The sequence below is a fragment of the Colletotrichum karsti genome (genome assembly GCF_011947395.1).
Source record: "Colletotrichum karsti strain CkLH20 chromosome Unknown Scaffold15, whole genome shotgun sequence".
Taxonomy (NCBI): Eukaryota; Fungi; Ascomycota; class Sordariomycetes; order Glomerellales; family Glomerellaceae; genus Colletotrichum; species Colletotrichum karsti.
In genome coordinates, this window is record NW_024065915.1 from 545,924 (window position 1) to 561,618 (window position 15,695).

At 54.3% G+C, this 15,695-nt stretch overlaps 1 protein-coding gene across 1 annotated transcript; it reads right to left on the minus strand.

The window, feature by feature from the left end:
• Positions 1-1,976: 1,976 nt before the first annotated feature.
• Positions 1,977-15,007, minus strand: CkaCkLH20_05405 (PLU-1-like protein; the record flags this gene model as incomplete). Its single annotated transcript, XM_038888124.1, has 8 exons — positions 1,977-3,108; positions 3,158-5,808; positions 5,863-5,954; positions 6,174-6,998; positions 7,047-7,095; positions 7,188-7,624; positions 14,111-14,601; positions 14,772-15,007. The coding sequence occupies 8 exons, from the start codon at positions 15,005-15,007 to the stop codon at positions 1,977-1,979; spliced, it is 5,913 nt and encodes a 1,970-aa protein (XP_038746600.1).
• Positions 15,008-15,695: the final 688 nt, after the last annotated feature.

The following is a 15,695-nucleotide window of genomic DNA, read 5'->3' on the forward strand; positions in this document are numbered from 1 at the left end:
ACGCGGTGACGTTGCCGTATCACACAGTGAATACTAGACAGACGACGACATGAATGCAGAACGGCACGGCATGAGGTTGACAAACCCCCGCGCTGTCACGAGTTACGTGACTGACATGATGAAGTTGATGAAATCGAAGACAGCAGGTGCGCCTTTTCTATGGAAGGAGACGATTGGCCTACAACATTATCTGGTGCTGGAAGCTACCGGATACGACGAGGACCTATCATATATACCGCAGCATTAACCCAATAAGAATGAGCTGATGTGTGATGTCAGCGATACTCGTATATAAACAGTAAACGCAGCAGATGGCCTGTCGAGGTGTGAAAACTGGTTGTTCTTGGGCGTCTTATCTCTGCACCTCAAGCACGGCGAGAAAGGCCAGGAGCTCCGAGTCAAGTCTAATGACCTTGGAAGTCGCAACTTAAGCTCACGTTGATGATGCAGACATACACCCTTCTGTTGGAATACACGAGAGACGCCGACGTTGGCGAACGCCGAGAAGACATCAGCCTCTCGAGAATCAAGATCTCTCAACGCCGCCACATCCCTTACATGAAAGGGACCTTCTGCTTGATGTGAACGACCGTCAAATCGTCATTTGACATACAACCACTTGCTCCAACACTTTGTTAAGGATACACCACCCGCGCCATCGGTATATACCCAGCCACTGACGCGATGATACGACGGGACCTCCTCAAACCCGATGTCCCCAGACCGATATTCCCAGATGCACTGCGGGCGAGCGATATAAATGAGTGAATGGGGCCGCTTCTCCTGGCAGTCTCACAGACACCTCGTAATAGAGGATTCTCCCCTCTTTCCAAATAGCCTGCAGAAACGAGAGCGAAAATCGTCGACGTCAGTGTTGGCTGACATGCAAGAGACCACGCCTCCAGCAGCCCGCTGCGCAAGTGAAAGCTATCAATCACCTCAAGTGCACTGGACGAATACGCAGAGAGCGCTGACAATCACCAGAACCGGACGTCGAGTATAAAGCATCACACTCAGTCCGTTCGCTCGTTCATCCTTACACACATGCACATCCATCAGCTTGCCTGCGATGATGGTTTCTCGGCACTGTCATGCCTGGAGTACCTCTGCCCTTGCTTGAACTCAAAGCTAACAGCGCTGATCAGGTTCTTATACTCCCCTCAGCAGCACCAAATCCGCCTCTCACTCACTTCACACAACACCACAAAAAGACACAGCACTCGCAGCGACACCCAAAAAACGTCAAAAAATGAAAAATGAGTGCCAATCGCGGACGGGGATGGAGCCCGACGTGGGGGTCGAACCCACAACCTTGAGATTAAGAGTCTCACGCTCTACCGATTGAGCTAGCCGGGCGACTGAACCCAGCTGGTTTGTTGAAAGTCGCGAGCCGGAAGCCACCTATCAAGCGCGCGCGTGGGGCGCCCGTCGTGGAGCGCCGTCCTCGCCCGCCGCCATTTTCGCCCGTTGTCTTCGCCGGCCCTCGAGGCTCGACTTTGCCTACCGCTCTCTTTGGCCGTGACTATATTTGTCCGCTATCGTCTTTACCCTCTATCTTCACCCGTTGTCGTCACCCTATATCTTGTCGTCTCTCATCAACTTCTAGCGTTATTTGCCGTCTCGTCCCGCCGCCGTGTCCCGATGTCTTCGCCTTCGTCGCCTTCGTGGCCGTCGGAGTATTCGGCCTCACGCGTTAGGAACTGATGCACTAACAAACAACTCAATTAATCCGCACTTTGTGCCTAACGCCTCCGAATCTAATGCAAAGTGGTATGCCATAGCCCATAAAACCCCTGATCACACAGCCCACGCCCAAAAAAAAGCTTTTCTCCTTTTCTCGCAAAACTCCCCAACAAACAAATGCCAACAAAAAACCGATGCCAGTGCCTGTATCACCAGAAGACTGGTCTGGGAATGCCATAATTGGAAGGGTAAGGTACCCGTGGAGGAGGTGGGGGAGGAGCAGGACGTAAATCCTAGTCACCGTCAAGCAAGGCATCCATGCCATTTCGCTCGCTTTCCAGGCTTTCGGCTGTAATCGGACCGTCGAACGCTTCCTTCTTCTCATCGTCTTGATTCGTCAGGTCGTCAAACATCTTGTTGACGGCCACTTCCTCCTCCCGAGATCTGGGTGCGTCGTCTCTGCCGTTAAGCATGCCGACATCCCCCTTGAACACGTCGGGTCCGAACATTTCTACGGCACGTCTGCGCCCGACCTCAGTGCGACGCAGGATTTCGAGAGCCTTACTCTTCCCAGCCTCGGTGTGCAGGTTAAGCCCATCTTCCTGGCCCTGGAGGAGGCGCTCTTCAAGAGACATCGACGCGTTATCACCCACGAGCTGAGGGCCGCGTCCGCCAAACAAGCCGTGGAAAGTTGGTCCGTTGTCGACGTCCATGGGGTCGCCCTTGCTGCCAATCGACTGGCGATGAGGGTTGCCGTGGGAGGTGCCAGGCGGCGTAGCAGACGAGTGCTCCGACTTGCGGTTGTACGATTGATGAAGACCCGGTATGACAGTGGCACCGGATGCAGAGCTCGCCGCAGCTTGGGCAGCCGCCTGAGCGGCCGCCTCAGCATTCTGAGCTTTGCGCTTCAGACTGGCCGCCTTGGCCTTCATGTTTTCGGGGAGGTCTTCAGCGTCATCCACGCCGAACTGTGCCAAGAGCTTCTGCAGTTTCGTCGGTCGCGGCTTGCGGGTGCTCTTCGAGACCTCGAGTACCGGCGGTGCGTTCGGTGCAACGGGGCACCATTTGTGCAGTTCTTGCCGGAAGAAATTGGTCTCGTAGGCGAGTAAGATCTCTGCGCCTTCGATCTTGCGCAGGTAGAACCGCTGTGTATCCGCCTGAGCTTCGGTCGACATGAGGGGATTGCAGTAGCAAGCGATATGGTTTCGGAATTCCTGAGCATTGTCGATGATCTTCTGCAAGACATCCTCTTCCTCGGGCTGGAACGGTAAGCTTGGGATCTTATCGGACCAAGCAATAAGCTCTTCGAGTTTGGGTCGTGCAGCGTCTCTCGGAATCTTGACTCGCCAGTCGCAAATGGGGCAGGTATATTTGTCTTCGTCCTTGACCTTGCCGCGAGCAATCTTGAGGCATTTTCCGTGATACCTAGGGAAGTTAGCAGTGGACTATGTTCCAACAGGACAAGGAATCATACCATTCGTGGCAAAGCTCACACTCAATCATCATGCCAGCCTCAACCTTTCTGCAAATACAGAAGACCTCCCGGAATCGGGGGTCCTCCCACCGGTGAACCCTTTCGTCCGCAGGGCTGGCTTCTCTGGAGGCCGGTTCGGCAGGCATGCGGGGCTTGTCGTTCTCAATGTCGAAACAGTCCTGGTTACGCTCGAAGACGTAGTCCATATGACTCTTCAGAATATGAAGGGGCGCGTTGGTCTTGCCGAACAACTTCTTGCCCTCTCTCATCCAGTCTTCGTGACGCTTCTGCTCACGCTCCAGGTCAAGTGTGCCGTTTGGTTTCGAGTTCAGGTCATCCAGCTTGCGCATGATGTCGGCCACTTCGGCATACTTGGGTCGGTTGCGGATGTCGCGGTCTCGCGATCTCTCAGTCAAGTCGACAATTTGCCGGTGTGCCTCTCTCTGCTTGTGGAGAATCTGGTCCACAGCAGCCAAGGTCTCGGCTGAGACGGGCAGGAAATTGACAGTGACCTGCATGGACAGTGCCTCCAGCTGAGGGTAGTGGACGATCTCTGCGTTGATCAGCTCCCTGGCCTTCTTCTCCCATTGTTGTCCAGCGTTCATCTGCTCGATGTAGTGTGACAGATGGTCGTTGTACGGCGGGATATCCAGGCGCTTGCCTTCCTCGATGAGCTCGCGGACTTCGTTCAACGACAGGAGCACGATTCTGTTATTCCTGGCCTTCTCGTTCCACTTAAGCTGCTGCAGAACGTGGGAAAGACGTTCGACTTCGGGCATGTCGACGTTGAAAGTCCTTCCCTCCTCAAGTAGGTCTTCGATTTCTGAGAGTTCGGCGAGGTGGATCTGTTCCAGCGCTTTAGCTGCATTCTTCTGGAAGGCCTCGATGGCCTCGGCCCGCTCCCTCAGCTGGGTAATCTCAGGGCAATCGAATCCGATTTGCTCCGCCTCACTAAGCAAGCGGTACACGTTGGAAACATTCCGCGCATCTCGTTCTTTCTGGTCCAGCGAATTCTTTCGGTTGATGGACTTTTCGCTCTTGCGCCTGTTTTGCTGCTTCCGGACCGTGTAGTTGGTGGCCTCCTCCACCCAATCGTTGCATCGTTCGACGAATTCCCGAAGCAAAGGGAGCGAGGGCAGGTCATGGGGTATTTTCTCACCCTCGTGTAGAAGAGTCCGCAGAGTCTTGAGAGAAGGGATCGCCTCCTCTTCCAGAAGTTTCTCATACTTCTCTTCCCAGGCTTCCGGCGTGCGGGCCTTCTCAAGCACCTTTTCATAGACCTCGTTGATGGTCTCCTCGGTCTGTCTGTAAATGACGGCATGCCTTTCGCCATTGAATCGTTGCTGCTCGGGCACTTCACAGCATGGCTGGTGACCAGCGTGCGCGAGACAAAGAACCTTGCCCGACTTGAGGCACTTGAACCTAGACAGGTATGTGAAAGCTTTGCAGTAGGAGCACTGATACTCCTCCTCGGGCACATTCTCCTCATTGACCTCGAATTTCAGAGGGCAGGAGCTCTCCTCTTTGCCCGAAAGAGCGCAGTTGTGCCACTGTGGCTCGAGATGCTTGGCCACAAAGTCAGATCGGTTTGCCATCTCCCGCTTCTTGATTCGGTCGAGGGCAGGTGCCAGCCATTTTGCGGTTTGGATGTTGAGGCCGCCGTTAGTCGTGCCCTCAGCAGCCGTCCATAATAGCTCGTCATGCGAGAAGCACGGCTGCCTGCGGAATACCTGGAGTCTCTCAACGCCAGAGAGGCCAAATGGCTCCCAGTCGCAAGGGGCAAAGTTTACAGCCTCGTTGAAGTTGAAACCGTGGTTGAAGCCGGCATGATAGGCCTGGGGAAAAGTGATGACAAACTGTCCTGCTCGCTGGTCCAAGGCGTACACTCGCACACCAGCCTTCTTCAGTTGCTCGGGGGTGAGAAGAGTGACCAACTGGAACAGCAAATCCGGTTGCGTCTCGAAGAGCTCAGGAACGGCCTCACGCATAGCAGCCTCGAATTTCTCGGCGTCTTCACCCGGAATACCGTACCATGTCTTGGTGGCTCCGAAATGCTGGTAGTTGGCAGAATAGGCGTAATGGTCCTCGTTATGCCAGCAGAAGGTCGAAAAAATCATGCCGACGTAGACCCATGGCACCGTCATGCCAGAGATATCCGACTTGATGTGTCTGAACAAGCTCTCGGGATGGAGCGGCAGCAAGTTGAGGTTCCAGAGGTCAGTCGAGTAAGCGTTGTTGGGCTGCTTCTCAACAGTGGGGAAGCCAGAGCCATGGGTGGTGCAGTGAATGTCGGCGCCATACTCAACCTCGACGGTCTCCTCGATATCGGCAACAAGGCGCCAGAATTCGGTCTCAACATCTTCCTCTGTAACAGGGCGGTGACAGTTGAGGACAGGGTCGAAAGGCATCTTCTTCTCGAAGTAGCCCTGCTTGAAGTCTGCAGCCTTTTGCTGAAACTGCTTGAGAGAGTAAAGGCCGCCTTCCTCGAAGCCATACTGGCCATCGCCGACCAAGCATCGTGGACAGTTCCATTCGGACTCGGGCTTGTGCTTGAGAGGAGGATCGAGACACGTGCCGTGGTAAGCGTGGTCGCACGATTCGCAGACAATCAAGGGTCCTCCCTCTTCTGCCTTGCCGCATTGCTCACATTTCTGTGGGGTGTCAGCGCTATGAAACAACAGTTGGGATGATTGATCGCAACTCACCTCTCCAGGGGCCGACGCTTCATCTCGGGGAATGCTGGGTACGGACGGTCGGAACAGGGACATGTGAGATCCGGCCACCGTAGGAACAGTATCTGCAAAGACATGGGTTAGCGCACACTGCTCGTGCAGTTAAAGGGCAGATAATTGGTAAAAATTTGTCGTCTTTCGGAGCTGGCAGTAGGTAGGGCAGGCCATGGTGTCTGCTGGCATCCGGAGTCCGCCGCAACGGCAGAAGACAGTTGGCAACACACATGCTGACATGGGACGATTGCCGATTGGGACTCGTGCAGAAACGAGGGGAAGTCACTCACCTTTCTTGAGACGCTTACTTCGTCTGCTTCCACCATCGGCGTCTTCCTTGTCCGCGCCATTGTCCTTCTTAGCTGAATCGAGGCTATCGCAGCTCATTTGACGCTTCAAGGCTGCGGGACCCAAACTCGAGGGTCTGTACTCGGGCGTAGCCTTGGCGGAGTTGAGAGGGCTGAAGGACTTTTGAGGAGTGCTTGTGGCATCATCTTGAGGTGTTGGGCGGTTGACGCTCTTGAAGCCCGAATTGACAGCTGTGAAGCCGCCAGAGTTGATCGCTCTGAAGCCTGAAGTGACCGGCGCAGGGGTGGGCGCGGGCGCCGAAGCAGGTGGTGCATCCGCCATGGGAGTGTCCCGATCGCCTTCCTTTTTGAGCCCGTTGATACTTGCTTGAAGGGCGTCGGACGCCTGGCGAGCTGGCGAGTCGCCACGGGCACTGGCAGGCGTATTGACGTTGGAACGCTTCATGGGCGTCACGGCGGGGCTTGGTGTGTAAGGGCCGCCGTTCTCGAGCTCCAGTTGCTGGTGCACACCTGGTTTGGCGAGGCGGAGATACTCCTCATACGGGCAAAGCCATCTTTGGTATGAGTTCTTGAGTGAGGTGGAAAGCGACGACATGATTTTGCCACTATATCCCAAGTCGCGGCCAATCTCAGCCCACTTCTTCAACTTGCAGACCTTATCGAAGCCGCCCCGAGCCTCGACCGCCTTCTTGAGCCTGTACAGGTCAAGGGGCTTCTTGTCGACGTAGGGCAGGCGATGCAGGTTGTTTCCTTGTTGCCGGTGGAATTTGGCGAGCGCGTCGAGGTACGAAATGTTTGCTCGCGTGCCTGCTACTGTCAGCGTTGACCGAGAAGGGTGCGCACGTGGCGACTTACTGCCTTCGACCGAGTTCAACTCCTGTTTTCGCGTTCTGAAATGGAATCTCTGCAAGTCTTCTAGTCAGCACGGTTCCGTCTCTTGCCGACCCTGGTCTCGTGGTCGATCGCGCACCAAGGCGAAGTCGTAGTATCACCCACCTCTGTATCAATAGCGAACTCTGGGTTCCATGAATCGGGAGGGATGATCTTGCAGAGTCCGTAGTTCTGTGCCTCCGGAGAGATCTTCTTGATGTACTCCATCGGGTCCTTCCACTCCTCTTCGGTCGGGCAGTATGTAGGCGCATCCTCGAGGCCGTGGGGGCGAGACTTCTTCTTGACGGGCTCCTTGATGGCGGTAGGCTGGCCTCGTCGTTCGACCGAGGCCAGGTCCAGCGGCGTGCTTCGCATAGAACTGAGAGGGATCTGGGGGTTCGTCGGGTGGTAGCCGTTGGAGTTGACCTGGGCGGCCTTGGACTTGGCCGAGGCGGTCGCTCCGACGGCTGGAGAGGCTCGCGAGCTCGCATTCGCACTGCCGGTGCCGTTGGCGCCGCTTGCTGTAGAGACAGACACCATTGCAGCGATGGTGTGGCCGAAGCCTGTTCAATAGGCGAAGGGCGAGGGCAAGGCTTGTGGTCGGATGAGGGCGTGTCGAGTGCGTGTCGAGGGCTTGGTATCGCGGGTCAGAGGTAGGCGGGTTGGCGGAGGGCTCCGGAGGCGATCATGCGAGCGGATGGAAATGGGTGTGCTAGGGAGACTGTCGCATCACAGCCGGCAATCGCAAGGTCGCAGTCAGACAAGGTAGTAGGAAAAGCCGATTGTCGTTGTGTATTAGAAGCCACTACTTGAAGGACAGTATCGGTCTGAAGCAAGAGCGAGGGATGTCAGCGGAGATACCTACGGTACCGGAAAAGCTTAAAGAGTAATAGGGCCAAGAGGTGCGAACAAATGATATGCACACGGGGGGACTCACTGAGCGATTCACTTCCGGAGAATGCGGTGCAGTGCACTCTTTTCAAAGGCGAGTGAGCGAGTGAAGAGGTCACCTTCAATTATGGCCGGATTTGGTGGATAGGCCGAGTCATGAAGGTGTGTTGTGTGTGCGTGTTGGTGTGTGTAGGTGAAGAAGGGAAGCCGGGGGAGAGGAGGTGGAAATGTGAAAGTGTGGATATGCTTCTAGGGAAGGGAAAGGGAAGATGGAGCGGAAGGCAAGGTGCAGGACATGCGATGAAAGTGGAAATGGCAATGGCAATGGGAATGGGAATCAAGGTACACTGTAAGGCGCGGTGTTCTTTCCTCGTGCCAGACCAACAGAGAAGAGGTGGAAGGTGCGCCTCTGCGGCAATAGTGAGAGCAGGCACGGGTACGGATACCTGAGTACCTTACACTGAGGTCGCAGGAAGGAAGGAGGAACCGTCCACGGTCCACGGGGCAGGCGCGAGATGGAGGGCGAAAATGGGCGGAACGGAAGGGACAGCTCACGTCTGTCGGTGCAAAATCCCACTACAAGTGGGTCCGCACTGGACTTCAAGTCTCCACTCCGTCTGGGAAGGGAAGTACCGGGTACTTTGCTTCATGACGTTCACTGAGTCTTTCCCCTCCCCTTGCCTGCCTGCCTCTGCCTCAAGCCACCAGATGAAGCCTCACCCAGAAGCTTTGCATTTTGTGCGCTCTCCTGCACTTTATCCAAATGGTGTGCCTGGAAACCCCTCCAAAGTCCTGGTTTATGCTTGTCAATTACCCAGATAGACATATGAATCAACTGTCATACCAGGCTAGGGAAATGTCCTCGTATCAAAGGGATTGGACATGTTAGTCCAGCTAGCAGTCCATAGTGCCTACGCCAAATATCACCTCGGCCTGCCCTTTGTGCCTCAGACAACCCTGTCATCATGTCAGCCAATTCGGCCCCAGGTACATAAAACATCCGATCAGCTTAGGTACCGCAGTACATGCGCACCCAAAGCTGGCATTCGACCTTGGAACCTGCGACATCAGACACACACACAAACAACACCAGACAGACACCATGAATCGTTTTTATTCCCCTTGGACTTTTCGCTGTTGGCGCACGGTCGCGAATCTGCCGCAGCCCTTTCCCTCATTCAGGCCGTCGGCAGATGCGCTCAGGAAGGCCGTCTTTTGGAGCCCGGCGATCAACCGACGCTTAATCGGCTATTGGCCGAGCGGCGATACGAAGAGCCGTTCGGGTGGTTTTCCTTTGCCTTCATGAGGTGTTGCCTGCCGGAGTCGATTCATGCAGCGATGCCCATGCTATGCAACAGAGAGATGACGCAGATAACTCCTCTCGCGAATGTCATCGCCTAGCCTGGTCAGCACACTCGGCACCATTGGCTGATTGAATTGAAGCCATCTCCGCCATCACCAACTGAGTGGTTCGTGGGGGCCGGCGACAAGGCGAGGCCGACCAGACTTCACGGGTGCCACGGACCACTCCCAACTCTCGCCTGCAGGAGAAAGAAACCGCACCAGCAGGCAGAAAAAAAAACCCAAACTGAGCATCTGATATCGCCAACTGACTCGACAAGGGTTAGCCATTGTCAATCGCTAAGCGAGCCAATCAAATCCGTATGACGTTGGAGAATCCCGCCTAGCGTCCCCAGATCGGTCCAAGGCCGAGGATAAGCCCTGTTTGCGGGGGCGGGCGACTCAACTTTGCAGCAGCCCGCCTGGTGCACTTCATCTCTCTCGCTCTTGCCTGCAATTGGCTCGGATTAGTCATCCGCGTCCAGACATTGGAATTGGATATCACGCCCATCTAGAGGGCTTTGATGATTCTGGGTTGGGTTGAATCATGCATGGTGTGTTCAAAATGGGCGATATTGAACACCTCGGACAGATATCCCGGAGTCTTTGGCAACATTTTCAGCTGGTCGTGTCGTGAGAGGGACTGACCCATTGGCCTTGCCTACTTGAATCAGTATGACCTTCGTGCTAAGACGAAGATGAAAAGACACAGGGCTTTTGTTGGCAACATTTTCACTCTCCATAGCGGCTGGGACAGGACAGCACCGTATCACAATGGCCTACGCTTCTGCGCCTTGGACCCAACTATTGCTCGGCAGCTTCATGATGTACGGCAGGCACTTCTCGAAGGGTCGTCAAAGATTATGTGAGATATACTGCCAGACACGTTAGACACTATCGGAATGCGTTCATTATCCAGTAGTCTTGGGCTCACTAAACCAGAAACTATGTCCTGGTCATCGACCAGCGCCAGTTATGCGAGTTGGCAACAGTGATCTCTTGGGAGAGGGAGGATGGTTGGGCTGCAGCCGTGGAGCGTCACAGACCCCAACCATCAACACCATTCGCCAGCATGCATTCCGCCAGCTCTAAGTTAGGATTGCTCCTTGTGATAGACTTCTTCATCACCACCGTCTCTGAAACATGCGGGGATGAATAAGGCCAGGAATTGAACGGGATCAGACCGCGTGAACTAACGCATGTGTCGCCACGATGAGGGCACCAAGCAGCCGCAATGTAACCGTAGTGAGGCGTCAGATCAGCTGGCCTAGGAAGACATACACCGCCCGAATGCTCGCCGAGAGATACAATCAGACTCACTGACAAGGTACATATAGACAAGAAGCATATAGAGGCCGGCGGGCTCGTATAAGGCGGCCAGCTCGGAACGCAACGACAGAAGGTTACGCAATAGGTTGAAAACAACGGGAAACGCTTCTAATGAGTAGGGGAAAAGTTCACCGGGCCATGGACCAGTTTCTGGGTCTATTTCAGCTTCACTGGGTTGACTTCACAGACGAGAGTGTCGAAGCCCCGATCAATCACCAGCTGTAACCTTGGGTTTGGCCTTAAAAACATCACAGGTCTTGACTGGAGTGACTTGGGCGAGGCAATGTTGAAAAACCCTGTGTCCTGTTCGTGATTGATGGTTGGTATCAGACGTACATCCAGCTTGATGTTGGCCAGAATTGACTTTGCTCATCTATGCCGCCAACATATCCCACTCACAAATCCAACCTCTCTTGTCAGTTCGGTCCTTCCCTGTCGGCTGCATATTAGATGCGAATACGACAGCAAAGGACGTTAATCAGTCAGCATGCAATATACACCGTTAAGGTATGCCAAAAGGACATCAATACGATTATCTTTGACTGAGAAACTTGGTGGACTGTCATATGTTAACCGGGCACCATAGCCAAACACATAAGTGTTGTGTGGACCCTGGAGAAACAAACTGCCCTTGCCTTAAGTACACCCCAATATGTTGAGTGTCGCCGAGATCATACATGTGCATTGCAGTTACGTTTAGTCGAGTCTTCGGTGCCATTAACCTTTGGGTACTGATGTACCAGATGGGAATCCAACCGCAAGCTATTTATACAACCAAATCCACTCAAACCTGATACGGCTCAACAGGTTATAAGGGAGGGCAGCCCCAGTTGATGGAGATTGCGCGAACCAGGGAGACGAAGAGGTCTGACACCGAGTCGTTGACCGACGTAGTTCGTGTAGTCTCTTCACTCAACCCCTAACCAACAGCCATCGCTTTCCCTCGTCGTCCTTGATTTCTACGAAAATGAATACATCCATGACTCTGGGACTTTGAGCATGTCGTGTCATTTCTACGAGGTGGTCGCGAATGTATTCATGGGCTAGAGTGGTGTCTTGCGCAAAAGCACCTGTGAACAGCGGTAGAAGATACATAACCTTACACCCTACGTATTGGTGACTCTGGAAGCTGTCCTGCTCACATGAGACTTAATCTTTATACCTAATCGAGGAACAGAATCCCAAGTGAGTCAATTCCTCTCACGACATTTTCCTACTAAACACCACAAGACGACTGAGTCTGCCTATTCGTTCCTCGTTTAGCTACTGCTTTCTCATCTTAAACAACCATAGAGTCAGCACCAGCATACGATATCAGTATTTATTGCAGTCTAGATCACGGACTTCAGTGCTAGGTCTCAACATCCGAGGCACTGCCTCCGGTGATCCGATGTTTTCTTCTTGGAGCTCTGCGGATCTCCTTCCGACCAAGTCTGACGAAGGCAAATATCGGAAGAAGCGGGTGCCATCATACTCAGCAACACCATATCATCACGTGTACTTTCGCTACCCAAAGCAATAACCACTCTCCATCACCGCCCCCGTCCCCGGCGTATTCTCAAAGAGTACAAAACCCAAGGACGACACGAGGTTTGTGGACATCTCATCACGACATGATTGCGCGTGAGAATGAGGGTTAGGCAATAGGCGACAACAGCCAATCCGCCATCTTCCTTTGCAACTGTAGGGCCGATAGTGACGCCCGCCTTGACGATGAGGAGAACGACCTTGATGACGTCAATCTTGACGAAACTCAGTTCTCAAGACTTCCCTTTCAGGTGGAAGTAGGGGATCCTCTATCAAGGCCGGCTTACGAAACCGCACCGATTGCTGGCCCGTTCATTTATAGAATCAGCCAGACGTTCACGGAACACAGAGCAACTACACATCTTGATTCTTCGAGGATATGCGTCTGGCGATACACTGAGTACATCACGGCCAGGTGATGAACGTCTACTGAGGCTTGAAACCAAAAGTACATATGTACCAAGACCCAGAACAGCGCACGAATCAAAACTGATACCGGCGAAGCGACGTCGCTCGCCAACGAGCTCTTAATTGAATACGAAGTCGGGAAAGAATCAGCACCTGCGGCGCGCCAACATCACGACGCCCGCGTATTCAAAAAGCCAACTCGAGCACCTAGCTGCCTTTTTACTGGTAAGCTACACCACGTCCCACGACGTGCGAGCTTCATGCCCCTACTAAAGACCAACGATAAGGCATGTACCCAGAACGACCTAAAGCGCAAAGCCCGAGGGACGAAGAAGCTCAGGGGCCATCATCTTGCTGAAGCGCAATCGGACTCTCGGTCGGCTGCGATGAGCAGTCGATGGACTGGCAAGTAGACCAAAAACCCAAACGCGGAGAGTCACGACATTCCCATGAATATCTTAGACATTGCGAACCTGGGGTCTGGAGAAATCTGGGGATGGAAAGGTGTGAGTCTACTCCATGAAAATACAGGCGGAGGTTGAGACACGAGGATTGCGACAGACGTCAAAAACGCGGGGATGCCTCACAAGACAAGTTTGAATCACCCGGAATTGAAAAATATTTGTTTCTGGGGAGCTTCTTCAATAGCTCGAATTTCTGATAACTATCTTCGCATGGTGTTCTGTCACTTGCATTCCAGCTAGTGGCAGCATTTCCACACCGCTTGCAGAGCTAGGTAGGCTCCGGGAGGTCTAAGACCTGTGGCGCCAGAGAGCTCACCGACGTTGAAGATCCCCAAACCGTCTCGAGCTCGTCGTCGGGCTTGTCCAGAGACGGACGACATCGGAGTGACACTTGTGCACCTAGCGCTGGACCTCACCTGTAGCCCCTTCAACGAAGTGAACACTACCTTAGGGTGTATCAGCACTGGGAGTTATCAGACCGCCCCGGACGGCGAATTGTGCCGCAACCGCCTGAATCGCGCATTCCAAATCCAATACTTGGCCGCTGTAATCATCGCGATGTGAGTTGATGATCAGCGGTCTGGAAATCGGATCTGAAGTCTTCAAGAATCTTACCAGACTGCTGGATTGAAAACTGAATCAAACTGGAGGAGAGTAGAACTGTGAAAGCGCAGAATTCCTCGAGGTGAAACGCAAGGAAGAGCAAGTAAACCCTACCGCGTGCAATTGCAACATCCATGAGCAGGTAAACATAGGGCCCTTCTATATTCCAAGATGAGCCCCAAACAATACCGAAGTCCTCCGCTCAGAGGTCGACCACTCTGATCCGTACTAGGGAGGGTGACCAGACTTGCGGGATTCGACCAAGACTGAGGAATGCCACTCATGTTTTCTTCTTTCGGCCCCTTTTTTTAATCGTCAGGAGAGCCGAAATTTCTTTCGCTCCCCTCTCCCTCAACGTCAGTTCTTTCATCATGTCGACCCATCGCACATCACCCCCACATTGAGGACAACGACCCTGAATGGGAATGACAGCTTGCCGTTCTCCTTCTTCGCGGAGAAAGTGACGACTCCAGCATGATAAGTGACCGACGCCCTCGCAACCATTGTTGGGACAGATAGCAATCAGACCCTGGCCATGAGGTAGTTCTTCGTGACAGACAACACAGCTGCCTTCCCTCTCAAAAGTCGTGATGGACTGCCCCTTTTCGACGTATTCCTTCGCCGGTGCATAGTCCAATGGCAAGGCATGGATGCCCCAAGGCGCGGCAGTCTCGTCCGAAGGTGCGGAGGGTTCGGGGGCGAAGTCGGTGACAACGGGGAGGGTGTTCCGGAGGGGCTGGGTCGAGTCGGCGACGGCGGTCAGCCAGGCCGCGTGGACATCTTTTGCGAAGATGTGCAGTGTCAGCGGCCAGCGACAGAAGCTCGGAACGCTTAATAAGAGTTGCAGGTTGGACAGAATCGAGGCCAGACTCGAGCGGGGTCGGCGGGGGTGGCCATTCTTCTTAACTCCAGTCGAAACAGTAATGCGCGAAGCGGTAGGAATGTGTAGAGAGAGATGCGGGTTGTTCAAGGCCCACCTGTTTGTGTCTTGGTTAGCAGTTGCAGTTGCAGGAGCACGAGCACGAGCGGGAGAGGGGAAGCATCGTGAAAGGAACTATGTAAGCTAGGGGGGTGGCTCGGGGAGGCTTCATCCGAAGGCAGAGGAGAGGGAGCAGCAGTGTCCGAGACGAACGGGAAGAGGACTCACTCGAACTTTAGAGCAGCGATGCTACCCGGGAAGCCGGAGACCAGGCCAACCATTTCCCAGGGGCGCAAGCTCGGACGAGAGGTGCGAGCAGCACCGCCGCGAGCCTCGCCATTGTGTTGCTTCAGACGGCGGGGGGGATTGGGAGTCGAGCCGATGTAGAGAGACGCGTGGCGGACGGTGGAACGGAGGATATACACCGTGTAAAGGGCGGGGATGGGCTTGGACTGGACGGGCATGACTCGGCAGGGAAGAAGAGACGGACAGGAGTCAGGACATTGTGCGACGTGTTTTGGAGGGCGGACGAGTTGTGCTTGTGCTGCTTGTGCTGCTTGTGCTGCTTGTGCTGCTTGTGCTGCTTGTGCTGCTTGTGCTGTGTGGTGTATTCGTAGACAACAGGCCTAGACTCGGGGTGCGTACGCGGCTACGGTTTTGGGCGTGTATCGGGGTGGTCGAGGACCGGTGAGCAAGTAATGCAGAGGTGCGCGGTGCTAATGCTGGTGTTGGCAGGGTGGTGCAGTTGCTGCCGTTGCTACTGCGCGAGTCGGCCCTGGTGGTGGTTTGTTGGTGTTGATGGCAATAATGCGCGAAGTGAGGCGAGCCTTGGCGGGGGGAGCGGCGTGGGATGAGGTGAGTGAGGTGAAGGGTGACGGTGAGCGGTGAGCGGTGAGCGGTGTGCAGGCAAGTTTGCGGTTAGAGCTGCCCAGAAAAAAAGTAGCCAGGGAGCGATGTCGGCGTGGGATTTGGGATTCGTGCAGGTGAACCCCGGGGCATGAGACGAAATTGAAAATGTTTTTGGTCTCTCGGTGTCGGAGTCGCACTCGGCCAGGGACCGACAAATTGGATCTGGTCAGGCGCGCACTCAAGCTTGGGGGTACCTAGTGTAGCAGTGTAAGACGCTGCAAGTCGGACGTGCTGGAACGCTGG